The sequence below is a fragment of the Chanos chanos genome, chromosome 9 (genome assembly GCF_902362185.1).
Source record: "Chanos chanos chromosome 9, fChaCha1.1, whole genome shotgun sequence".
Taxonomy (NCBI): Eukaryota; Metazoa; Chordata; class Actinopteri; order Gonorynchiformes; family Chanidae; genus Chanos; species Chanos chanos.
Genome location: NC_044503.1, coordinates 31,005,447 through 31,017,570, shown reverse-complemented (window position 1 = coordinate 31,017,570; position 12,124 = coordinate 31,005,447). Strand labels below are relative to the sequence as shown.

The following is a 12,124-nucleotide window of genomic DNA, read 5'->3' as shown; positions in this document are numbered from 1 at the left end:
GCACTTTCACCTTCTCAGCTATAAAGCGTCTGATATTTTTTTCCCACAATGTGCCCAGGGACCAACTCCAGGTCTTTTTGCCAGTGCCTTGCTCCAGGATACTGACTGGGGTTGCCCAGCATACATGTCTTTCATGGTGCAAGGAAACCGGAGCACCCAAAGGAAACCCACGCAAACACAGGGAGAGCATGCTCCACTCAAAAAGAACCTAGGCAGCCGGGATTCTAACCCAGGGCCTTCTTCCTTTGAGGCAACAGTGCTAATCACTGAGCCACCATGCTGCCCTATGGAAATGTGAATATAGTATATCAATTATGATGTTTCTGCTTCGTGTGTCTTTATTTTGTGGTTATCTAACTTGTAAATATGAGTAATGGGGTATGATTCTGCAGTAAAAGGTGCTCTGTGAATTATAATGGATGTGTATATAGAGCCCATGAAAATGTCAAGTGAGGCGTGAATATTTTATAGCTCTGGTGATTCTGAGATGTTAGAATTTTGTTTGATTAAGTCAAATTTGTCCAGTTTAGTGTACCCTGGTTCTTGCTCTTGGGCAAATGCTATTCATATTTAACAGATTGTGCATGCAGTTGTCTTCTTTTGTTTTATTATATCTGTAAGTATTCTTCCATCTGCAATATTCTGAAGAGGTTTTCAATTTTTAAAAGGTGCATTGACTGAGGGGGCAATTGAGATTTGCAAGAGGGCAAACGTGCATATTATGATTAGGCTATCGTTAAAACAGAGGGAGCCAAAATTTTATCTGAGTGCCCCCTTTTTGGGCACAAGAGGATAGCAATGAATGAGGACTGAGCTGGTGAATGAAACCAGTTAGAATGCAGCTGATGAACTCTGAGCAGAGAGCATGGTGGAGAAAGAAGAATGCAGGCAGGGCAGGCAGGCAGGGAGAAAATGGACCTAACATGAAGAAGAAACAAAGTTTAGAACTAGAATGAAAAAAAAAAAACAATAGATAGAAGAATATACAATTCTTCGGCCACACGAAACACTACCAGGCTGGATAAGACAACGAACTGGCGGAGAGTAGAAGAACAACCGTAGTTTAAATACAGCAGATTTGATGGATTACAGGTGTGCCAGCTAACCAAGGAATCTGAAGCGCCACACCCACTCACAGACACACACACACACACACACACACACACAGACAACAAGAAACAACACGGGGAGCAAAGGAAACACAAGTGAAGGGAAACACTACAAACAAAGGGAAACGAAAAATAGAGAACGGCCAAAGCCGTGACAGATGCTCCATTTTGCTGTTTACTCTGTTATCTTAAAAATGTGTAATGAATATTTTTAGAATTATTCTAACGATCTTTCCTGGCTTCTGTGACGGTGCGGTTCTACACCCATCAATTACATCACAGTAATGCGCAACATTTAGAGATACGTTAATTTACCAACATGAATGGACAGAGTAATTCTTTATTAGAATGGAGTGATCAAAATACGAATGAGGTGAACAGTGTTGAATCTTACCAGATTGTTGGAAGTCTTGTTTCACCATGGCAAACAGTGGAAATTAGTGATGTGTAATTCATGAATGATTCGCTCATTTCGAAGTGATCCTTTGTTTGACTCGGGAGTTACGAGGTGTCTCAGAGAGTGATTTGTTTATTTTTCCCTGGGCCGCGCATGCGCGCCACTAGTTTCATTCATCTGAATTGTGACAGCTAATTGTATTTAAGCCCTTGTGTTTGACCTGCCTCTTGTCTATTGTTGTTAGTGGCTGGTTACACTCTGTTTGGCTGCATTTTTTTGTTACTGGTCTTTGTTCTTGTTTGCACCTGTTTATTTATCTACATTTTGTAAGTAAAGTCCTCCTTTTTCATCACCACCATCATTGTGTCTTGCGCTTGGGTCCACCTCCACTGCATGCCTGACACTTGTATGTAAATGACAAACGAATTCTGTTCTCAATGTAAATAGAATAATGTTGTAATAATGCCATGTGTCGCAGTTTTATACAAAAAATTATTGAAAACATGTTGTGGAGTATGGTTTGGTCTAAGCCTACATAATTGTGACACAGAGACCATGTGGGAGAAAGGCTGCTTTGGCATGAGAGTGTGTTTTATGCGTTATAAGAATTATCAAGTTCTTTGCCATTTGAGTCTTTTTTTAATTTTGTTTGGTATTGTGCTGTTTGTTTGGTGGTTGTTGTTCTTGTTTTTTTTTTTTTTTCCTGTTCATCTGGCAGCAGTTTCAAATTCATGAATAAAATAAAATCTCCTTGCCTGCAATACTCACCTGTATGCCTGTTTCTTCCATCTGCAGACACGCTACATTACAGCTTCCCTTTGTACAGTTCCCATATTATTCCCATTTCCCATATATTCCCATGTTTTAGGAAGAGACAATGCTCACAGGGATGATGATGCTAGTCATTCAGAAATAATTGTACCTTAATGAGACTAACAAGTCAGTTCTTGCAAAAACAGTAAATTACTCTGTTATCAGAAAGAAGGATCCCACTTAAATCATCAGCTGCTGAAGCCACTGTTAAAATGATGAGAAACAAACAAGAGGGGAACAGTACACAGAACAGCTCCTCATCGCGTAAAACAAATTTTAGAAACACGAAGCCAAGAAGGACAGAGGTACACACACAGAATTTCAGTCTCTCAGAATTTCACCTCTTTTTGACTTTTGATGCATGCGACATTTTTACGGCCCAACCGGTATTATGTAAGTACACATGGCTCAGAATGTTTCCATACATATTTCTTGTTTAACAAAAAATGTTTTATTTATTTATTTATTTTTAAGTTCATCTCAGGGACAACACATATATTTCAGTGTACAGGTCTAAGCATTGATGTGGCATGATATTACTATTTATAATAACGTGGTTAATGTATATTTTTGTATATTGAAAAAAAAATGCTGATATAAATTGCTGAGACATCTCTATTTTGACCTGCAAACCATATGTTAAAAGTCCAGTTTCCCAAACTGTTCACTTTTAGTCTCAGGTGTTTCAGTCTTTGATTCTGGTGCTTTGGACTGTACAATACCACCATTTTCCTTGGGCTGGCCCTTGGGGAGTTTGGGAGCTTGGGCTTTGAGTGTGTATGGGTCCTTCATTGTTTGCAGCTGGAGGATGCGCCGGTCCTCCTTTTTGTTTCTGTACGCATAGTACCTGCACAGACACAGACATAACAGCTTCTTACTGACTGTATTTCTAAATCTATGGCGTAACTTTGAATGATTTCAATCTGAGTTTTATACCTGTCCAATTACCCATACATACCTACACACATAGATACACAAACGTAAACAATGTCTAACCTGTCCAAAATTGTTTCCATGCTCTTGCCCAGGACCTGCAGGGAGTGCTTCATATTTTGCTCCTGCTGCTGCATCTCCTGTTTGCGTCGTGATTCCTCCAGCTCCTCCCTGAGCCTCTTGACCTCCCCTCTCAGGGACTCCTCCTGCTGCCTGAAGCCTTGACTCAGCATTTGCTCCTGCTCCAGCAGTCTGCTCTGAAGTGCCTTTTCCAGCTCACAGCAATGGTCTGCAGCCTCCTGCTTTAGCTTAGCCTACACACATGAAGTACACACACACACACACACACACACACACACACCAATGACATCTGTTTCTTTTTTCCTCTCTTTTTTTTTTTTTTTAATTTCTGGAAAGTGTTGCACATGACAATTGAGAATGGTATTCATGGTATTCTATGCATGCGACATGAGAGCCCTGGTCTGTGGTGTGACTGTAGATACTGATCTTATTTTGATGTACTGCTGTGTCTTCAACCCTGTAGCTTTCATCTTTCCCCAGTGGATTTATTTTACCTGTAGCTGGTGCAAGTTCTCCTCATGACTCCTCTCCTGATCTTTCAGGAGTTGCTGCAACTGCCTACACCTCTCTGACTCTGCTCTCTCTCTCTGCTCCAGTTCTGCAGCTTTCTGTTTCTCCTCTGACACACACACACGCACACACACACACACACAAGCAAAACAAAACAAACAAAAGCAGTTCATCAGAGTAAAAACACAACTCCTTACAAATACAACTCAAAATGTGTCAAACTGTGAGGTTTTTGTAGTATTTTGGTGACACCTTCATAGTTTTAAAAGAGCCTTATTTGTCTGATTGTGTTGACAACATCAGTGCTTTCACTGCTCTGACCAAGCAAAAAATTATTCAAATTATTTTTTGCTGTACAAAGCTATGCTGTTGATGTGTCTAATTCGAAACATTGTGCCAGGACCTTGTGTTTAGAGAAATACACTGAAAATTTACTGTAAGTCACAGAAATACAGTCATATCCCATGAGAGTGGTACAATTTCTTTCCTCTCTGTTTTTTCCGCTTCTTCTCTTTTTCCCCACATTCACCTGTACCCTCATAAGTTCCTTATACATTGATGCATTGACACACAGTTCAGTGCTGTAGGTTGAAGACTGGAACATGTTTTGTATCATACATGTGAAGCCACTTAGTATTAGCTATTTATGTCTCGATGTAAGCATAATTTACAAACATGCAATTTTAATAAATTTCACCTGCATTTATTGGTTCTTAGTTGAAAACAATCCATGAAGTGAACCAAAGTAAAAGGAGAATAAGTTTTAAGACCATCACAAAACATACTGAACATTCTTGATTTCAGCTTTTCTTTATTTTGAACAGAAAAAAAGATATATTCTTGGCATTCTCAGAATTTCCATGATTAAATTCAAAGAGAAACACTGCTTAAGTGGTGGCGTGGTATCAGAAAAGACATTCTCAGAATTGCCCTCACTCATTGGTGTAGTTATCAGACACAGACAAGGAAATTAATTATTGAATCCTGCCAGTACTAAAGTGTAAAAAAATAAGAAGGCATGGGGAGGGGCGTATTCTTTAAATGTGAGGCGGTCAAAAAGTTTTTTTCAAAGGCACTTGTGACTCATTAAAGCAGGCAATCAGTGGGTTACAATGTCACTTTAAAACTTTGCTAAGTACTTTATACTGAAGAATATTGGAGCCTACGTCAACAGCGATCTTAAGCAAAGGCATGACATAGTCTTTGAAGATGCCACCAAAGTTCGCAGCCTTTTCTTTCTTTAGCTGCTGGATCTCCTCACCCAAAAGCTCAGCCTTCTCCTTAAAGCCATTTTCTAAGAGGTCTTTCTGCTCTCTCAGTTTGCTCTCCATGGCTAACTCCATTTCTTTCTGTTGCTGGCACTTTTCCTCCTCTATTTTCTCTTCCATCTGCTTCAACCTCTCCTTCTGGCTCTGACGCTCCTCCTCCAAAGTTTTCTTCATCTCCTCTTGTCTTTCCTGCTCTGCTCTTATCTTCTGCTCCATCAAGGCAGCTCTTTCTTTCTCCTCTGTTCATTTCCCCCATATCCCAGAAAAAAGGTGTAGGGTATAGTTAAGGTAGAACAGAGAGGGAGCATGGGAATGAGAAAGAAGCAGGAGATTATCTCTCCAGAAATGAGTGATTATCTCTGGTTAGGGGCGTGAAGCCAGGTCTGTGAGGATTTAACAATGTGTCTTAAGAGGAGGTAAAATAACAATTAATATTCTCCTTCCAGTAACTCATATCATATGAAAGCATATACCCTGATGATACATCACACAAGCATGTTAGGTGAAAAGAAAAGTTGACAGCTAGCAAGTGCATGTGTAAGTCTTTGACCTCATGGACTGACATTAGTGTTTTGGACAGAAAGGGAGACTTTGTATGGAAGGTTATAGGCAGGTCATATGGGGGAAAACACTTTTCATTGTGTTTTGTCACATAGCAATGTGTGGTTAAAATACAACTTAGGAAATGTGAACTCACAGCCAGTGCTTTCAAATGGAAAACTAAATGTGTGGATACCCACTGGATAATATCAGTATGAAAAATTTAAGTATATGTTCTATCTGTGTGACCAAATCAATGGAGTAAAAATATACTACTGCTACATGACTGCACAGACAGTTGGAAATGCATTCATTAATAGGCCTACAGATCACCATTGTTTAATTGTAAGATAATAATTAAAGTAGGATTTGAATATAAATACATTTCTGTACTCCAGGAGCAATAGTAATGCACTACATCTCCTCATCCCGCTCACTCAGAGGTCACAGTCATCTGGTGACAGCCATCTTACCTTGTATCCTCCGCTCATTTTCAGTCAGTTTCTTATCGGCCTGGAGAACAGCATTAGATTCCATACTCTTGTCTTTCATAAACATCTCCAGTACATCCTCAGCCTGTAGATCACAGGATACACAAGCATCACAACACAATAAATTCTGTAATTCTGTCTCTAAATTAAGAGGAAGCTGGAATCAAATGGTAATAATTTATCCTCTTAATTATCATTAATTTGGAGAAAAGCCCTCACTAGTAGTATAGGCAGCCCTACAAAAAGTATATTCTTCTATACGTAACTCATTCTTACACATTCCATAGTGCCCATTTCTAGTTGTTCAATATATATTATTTATCCTTATCTGTGCATGTATTCAGTTCAATGCAACATTATACAATGACATACCTCATACCTCTTTACTTTCAGTGTACCTACCCTGACTCCTTTCTTGCTATGGTTGCGATACTGGGTCACTACGTTATTACGGTCTCCACAGTACAGCTCATAGCCTCCTGGCTGGGCATAGCACCCATCCTGGAGCTTCTTAGCCATTGGTGCATAGAGATCCATGAGAAGCTTTTGGCATTTCCTCTCTGAGGCCTCCTCATTTTGGAGCAAGAGCCGAGCGTAGTGCTTATCAATGGCCTCCTAAGTAAGTTAAACCACAAACTATATTACATAACTATTTCATATTGTGATATACCATATTAAAAATACATAGTTTTTGAACAAACACAGAAAACTAGACTGTACTGAATTGAATTCAGTTGAATTGCTCACACTTGGAGGGAAAAAAAAAAAAAAAAAAACTGGGCACTGCTTAACTTTTCTTGGTGAACTTTAAATTAGCGCAAAGCTGAATGATAATATCAATGGATAACTACAAGTGAATTATGTGACAGCCTTGGGCAGGGGACTGCATAATATTTACAAGTAACATGTCCAGTCAACAATGTCTCTGATCCTGTTTGCTACAACATTCAATCGCATCATGTCTAAATAATGAGATTGTGACACTGGCCCTGTTTACAACTTGCATTAGATCCAATTTTGATGATCCGATCAAAAGTGGACGGCTCTAAAGTACAGGTGTAAGCGCACCCAATGCGCATTGAGGTCGCATCGAGATCTGATCGCTCAGACCACATTCGGAGGTGGTCTGGACAGCATATGACCATATTCATAAACACGAATGAGATCTTGACCACACTGAATGACCGCCTAATCAACTGATGTTGAGGTAAATAAGTAATGTTATGAGTCTTTGGGTTAAACAAAACACTTCTGAAATGAATATTTGACCCCTGATCAACACATGATACCATATCACTAGTAAACCGAACTACAATAATTCTGTTCATATAGGCATTTAATATACATCTCATATCATCATGTCCTTTGCAATCAGTTTATTGAGCTGAGGTATACGGGCAAGGTGTCGCTATTAGCAGGCTAAGTTGGCCAAACCTGTTGTAAAGGGAATAGAAACAGGAACTTCATTCTTTCATACCTTACTTTTCAAAGTATGTAACAGCCGTTTCAGTTTGTTGGCTCCGAACGTGATCATTTACATTAGTAACTGCTGACACAATTTGACGCATTTCCTTTGAAAATGATACAGATTTCAAGTCTTTACATATTTCATATGACACCTGTCAAAAACAACAACGCATTTGATCTTTGCAAACAGAAATGATGCACGTGTTTATTTGCATACAGAGCGGGGAAGTGAGATCTGATCATAAGTGGTCAATTGAGACACGGGGAGACGGATTCTAAATCCAGGTGTAAACGGACGTGCTTCAGAGTTGTCCACTTGTGATTGGACCACCAAAATTGGATCTAATACAAGGTGTAAACAGGGCCACTGAGTCTCAATGACTCTACCAGATGACCTAAGTCAAAAAACAACCTTACAGCCACGCTTCACATACATTCAAAACAGAAAATAAGGAATAATCTACAGCTGACAATGAAGGGTTTTTTTGTTTGTTTGTTTGTTTGTTTGTTTTGTTTTTGTTATTTAAATAATATGGAATAAATATGACTTTAAAGGGAGCCTATGATATCATATATGGCCCTGATGAAAGTCTGAATATGATATCTGTGCAGTAAAAAACAGAAAACATGTATAGCACTATTATTGACTTATTTAAATTGTGTGAACATGGATAAATCCTCAAACTCACAGCCAGTGCTTTCAGATGCACCCCTTGCTCATCCTTGAAGGAGCGTTTCATGAAGACCTGTATGGCCATGGTGTTGAGGTCTTGGTGTTGAGGGAAGATCTCATTCAGCTCTAGAGGGAAGTTGTTTTTCACTTGTTCCATTCCAGACTCATACACGTGAAACCCCTTCTGCACTGCAGCCTGGTTCTCAATCTGCGCCATGGCAACCACTGCATTCTCCAGACAGGGTACACCACCACTGGCAATTGTGTTCACATAGGTTTCCACTAAATGGCTCAGCACTACAACAAAAAAAAAAAGGATGACAATTAATCTCCAAAACATGGTGATTTTCTTTTTGTACAAAGACTTACATCAGACATATCACAGAAAAGTCCCTTGCCTTTATTTTTACCTCTAAAATCCAAGTAAATGCAGTTTCCATCAACAAAGTATTCTGAAAGAGAGAATTCACTGGTGCTATGTATAGTCACTAGAGTGCATTCCTATAGTCACTTTAAATTGTGCTTCATGATATATTGATTGGTTTTTATCTATTGATTATTTTTTATCACATCACTGCTGTGTTGTCTTTTATTATTGCAACTGCTCTTAGCTATGTATTTATGCAAATGAAGACTGCTGCAGCCAAATTAAGGCAATTATTACACCCACATGTTAAGAGGAAAAAAAACATTACAGAAACAGAGAGAAAATGTGTTAGGAGTATACTAGCCAAACCTCATACCTTTAAAAATGTTCCTTTGTTCTGAGCAGTCTAATGAATTGGTTAATGCTATTGATTGTTTTCAGGCCCTAGGCTAGCACACCAAAAAGTTATTCCAGGTGCAGCTAGGGATGTTTAGCACCCAGCAACCTTAATAATTCCTGGTCAAAATTGATCATTTCCATAAAGCTGCATTGTCTCAAACATGGTGCCTCAATTTGTATATGCATTAAGAGGAAGGCATACAAGTTTTGTATCCCAGTTCTTTTCCCAAGTTCCAAAGCAGTTGACTTTAGCACCATCTTTAAAAAAAAAAAATCACAAGAGCGGCACTCTCACTAGCTCACATCATTACTGCTGCTCCTTCCTGACATCATGACTGCAAAGACTTGATAAACCTGCCCTTTAATCATGTCATTCAAACAGCAGACTCACATCTTCCATTGACTCTGTGGCCCCCCTTCACTGTTTTCACTCGACTTTCTTTGAAGATGTACTTGCAGAAACGATCGGCAGTCTCCAGAAATTTGGGGAAAAGGTCATTCACATCCAACTGCTCCAGATTGCACATATTTTCTGGAGCAGTTGGGAACGGGAAAGTAAAACACTTCCGAGAGGGGAAGTAGTTCCGAATACACTGCCTTGGCAGGTTGTAGTTGATCACAGACTTTCCCATACCTGAATAACAGAGCATATGCTCTTTAGATTAGTCACTGAAAGACACCACTGAGATGTGTGGTGTAAACTGTTAGACTTTTTATGGACTCCACATTAACATGGGTCTAACCGGCTTATCGTCACTGTATCAAAACTGATGTTGCTGATATACTTCAGTTAATTAATGATTATTCATGTTATTTCATTTAAAACTAGATCCTCATTTACTTTTTCCTTTCCCACTCACATTACCATCCTATTATTTTACTCTTTAATTCTCACCCTTCTTCAGCGTTAGGGCAAATTCCAAATACTGATCCTCCGTCACATCTTCATCATTAATTTTTCGTTCTAAAGTAAAATCTCGCACAGCCCAGACAAAATTGGGGAAGAACTGCACAAACTGAGATTCCTCCTCCTCCTCATATTCTGCTGATGAAGCAGATGCTGATTTCACCTTGATCTGGTCAGTCAGCTCAGTAACATAGCTACATCTAGATGAGGAAAGCTAACTGAAAAATCATCCACAAAGACATGGATAGCATGAGACATAAGTGACTCCATGTCTCCTACTTCACCAAAAGTACATTCAAAGAATCAAAACATTGACAGTGACTACTACACAAAAGGATAATGGAGTTTCTCCACTGCCTGGTTATCGATGGTCCCTCGACTGTTGTACACCAGAGTGCTGCTCAACAGAACAGCCAGACAGAAGATCCAAGCATCATTCTTTGAGTCTCCCTGAGACACATGGACATGAATTAACCAAAATAAAATTTTAAATGGAAAGTTTTGTTTTACTTTTCCAACAAATTCACATGCATAGAAATGGCTTAACTGTGTTGTCACGATGAATCCCACAGTAGACAGAGTTGCCACTGTGAGAATTCAGCTGATGTTGTAATAATGGTGACAATCATGTGCCTTGTGTAGCTATGGTGACCCTGCTATACGTATTGCAGTCTTGGTGACCTTGCTGTAGATCATGTTGTCATCTTGTCTCACCTTGTCCACATCTCCCAGTCCTTCAGTATCCAGCAGCACCAGAGTGTGTTCAGTTTTAGTGGGGTGAGGTACACACCACATCCAGATGCCTTTGGTCTTAGACTCTATGGTTCTGCCCAGGGCAAAACCTTAACAAATAACAGAATGATTAAACACTAAATTCTATTTTGGAGTGGCATTTACAATATAAAACTCATATCTAGTATTAATCCACAAATTCAGCATAGTTACAGATTATCCAAATATGTCTTTGTCTCTTCTATTTGTCTGACCATCATTCCCAATTCAGCCTTCTCAAGATTAAATCCTGCTTCTCTCCTTTGACCTTGACTTCCATCTGTGCTGGGACGCTCTTCTCTTAGCAGCTATGAATTCTTATATGCACCCACTGTTTTTCCTGACAGTCTTTTTGTCAAGAGGCTAGGAGGAGGCTTAGTAGACGATCTTAGACTTGAGCAGTATTTTAGTTTCTCTTATACTCTTATAATGGCCAATACTGTCCTCCTCTAGTATAATTACAGATGATTTATTGCTAAACTTTTTTTAACAATAACTTTTCTCTGCAGTTCTGGACCTCCTCTTTCAGCCAAACTAGTGCTGATGTCTGTGACATTTTTCTTTTATCTATGTCAGATGCACATAATGCCTTGCATGCGCTAGTTTAAATGAGGGCTGTCTGTATTTTATTCTTCAATTTTTTCACGTACTACATATCAAAAACATGAAAACATCTTAAAAACATAGCCTTGGTTTGACCGTTATTTGTATAGTTTTGTTCTTTGCCAACATGTTTAGCAGGCGGACTAGACAAAAATACACTTTGAGGTCAGACGGAATTTACTGATTTAGCGGGACCTTAAGAAAACGTTAAACTCCTTCATCCCTCAAAAAACACTTGTTTATCAAAATATCTGGAAAACCCAGTCCTAAACCAGAAGTCCCACCTGTTTGCTTCCCAGCCAGTCGGTTCATTAAATAGGACTTCCCTGTGCGATACAACCCCACCACTGCAACCACGACCACTGGCTGGGAGATTCCCCTCAGGTGCTCCAAAGCCTTTTCTTCAGTCCGAAGCAATCCATCCACATTCTTTATCAGACACATAGGTGACTTCATGGGACCCTGCTGGTTGGTCATGATGCTTCTGGTTTTACTTACGGTCTATAAACAGAATCTGACAGCATGACATCAACGTCAGTGGAGTCAGCCAGCACAACAGTACTGTCTCATAAGTGTGTATGTGGAGTGTACTTCTAAAACACTGTTAGTTTCCTGCGTGTATATAGTACTGGTGCATTACGTATGGACTGTCTGTGTGTGGAGCTAACAACAAAGTGCTGTGTTACCTGTATGTGGATTCAGCCAGAACAGCACTGTTGTAAGCTGAATGTATGTGAAGCACACAACTGAAACATTACTGTCAGTAACGTCTTTAATACAGCAGCTTAAGATAGC

The 12,124-nt window shown here is 39.4% G+C and overlaps 1 protein-coding gene across 1 annotated transcript; it reads right to left on the bottom strand.

The window, feature by feature from the left end:
* Window positions 1–4,958: 4,958 nt before the first annotated feature.
* On the bottom strand, window positions 4,959–11,806 carry LOC115820128 (guanylate-binding protein 1-like). The gene is made up of 9 exons (XM_030783604.1): window positions 11,614–11,806; window positions 10,670–10,797; window positions 10,284–10,405; window positions 9,944–10,149; window positions 9,440–9,682; window positions 8,299–8,579; window positions 6,545–6,757; window positions 6,125–6,227; window positions 4,959–5,350 (listed from the first exon to the last, which is right to left on the bottom strand). Exons 1-9 carry the CDS (start codon window positions 11,804–11,806, stop codon window positions 4,959–4,961), a joined length of 1,881 nt encoding a protein of 626 aa, XP_030639464.1.
* Between the last annotated feature and the right edge of the window lie 318 nt (window positions 11,807–12,124).

Coding starts and splice junctions, on each gene's coding strand:
- LOC115820128 (XM_030783604.1), bottom strand. CDS start 11,806: ATGACCAACCAGCAGGGTCCCATGAAGTCACCTATGTGTCTGATAAAG. Junction 10,406..10,669: donor GACTGGGAGATGTGGACAAG/GTGAGACAAGAT, acceptor CATGTGTCTCAG/GGAGACTCAAAGAATGATGC. Junction 6,228..6,544: donor ATAGCAAGAAAGGAGTCAGG/GTAGGTACACTG, acceptor TGTGATCTACAG/GCTGAGGATGTACTGGAGAT.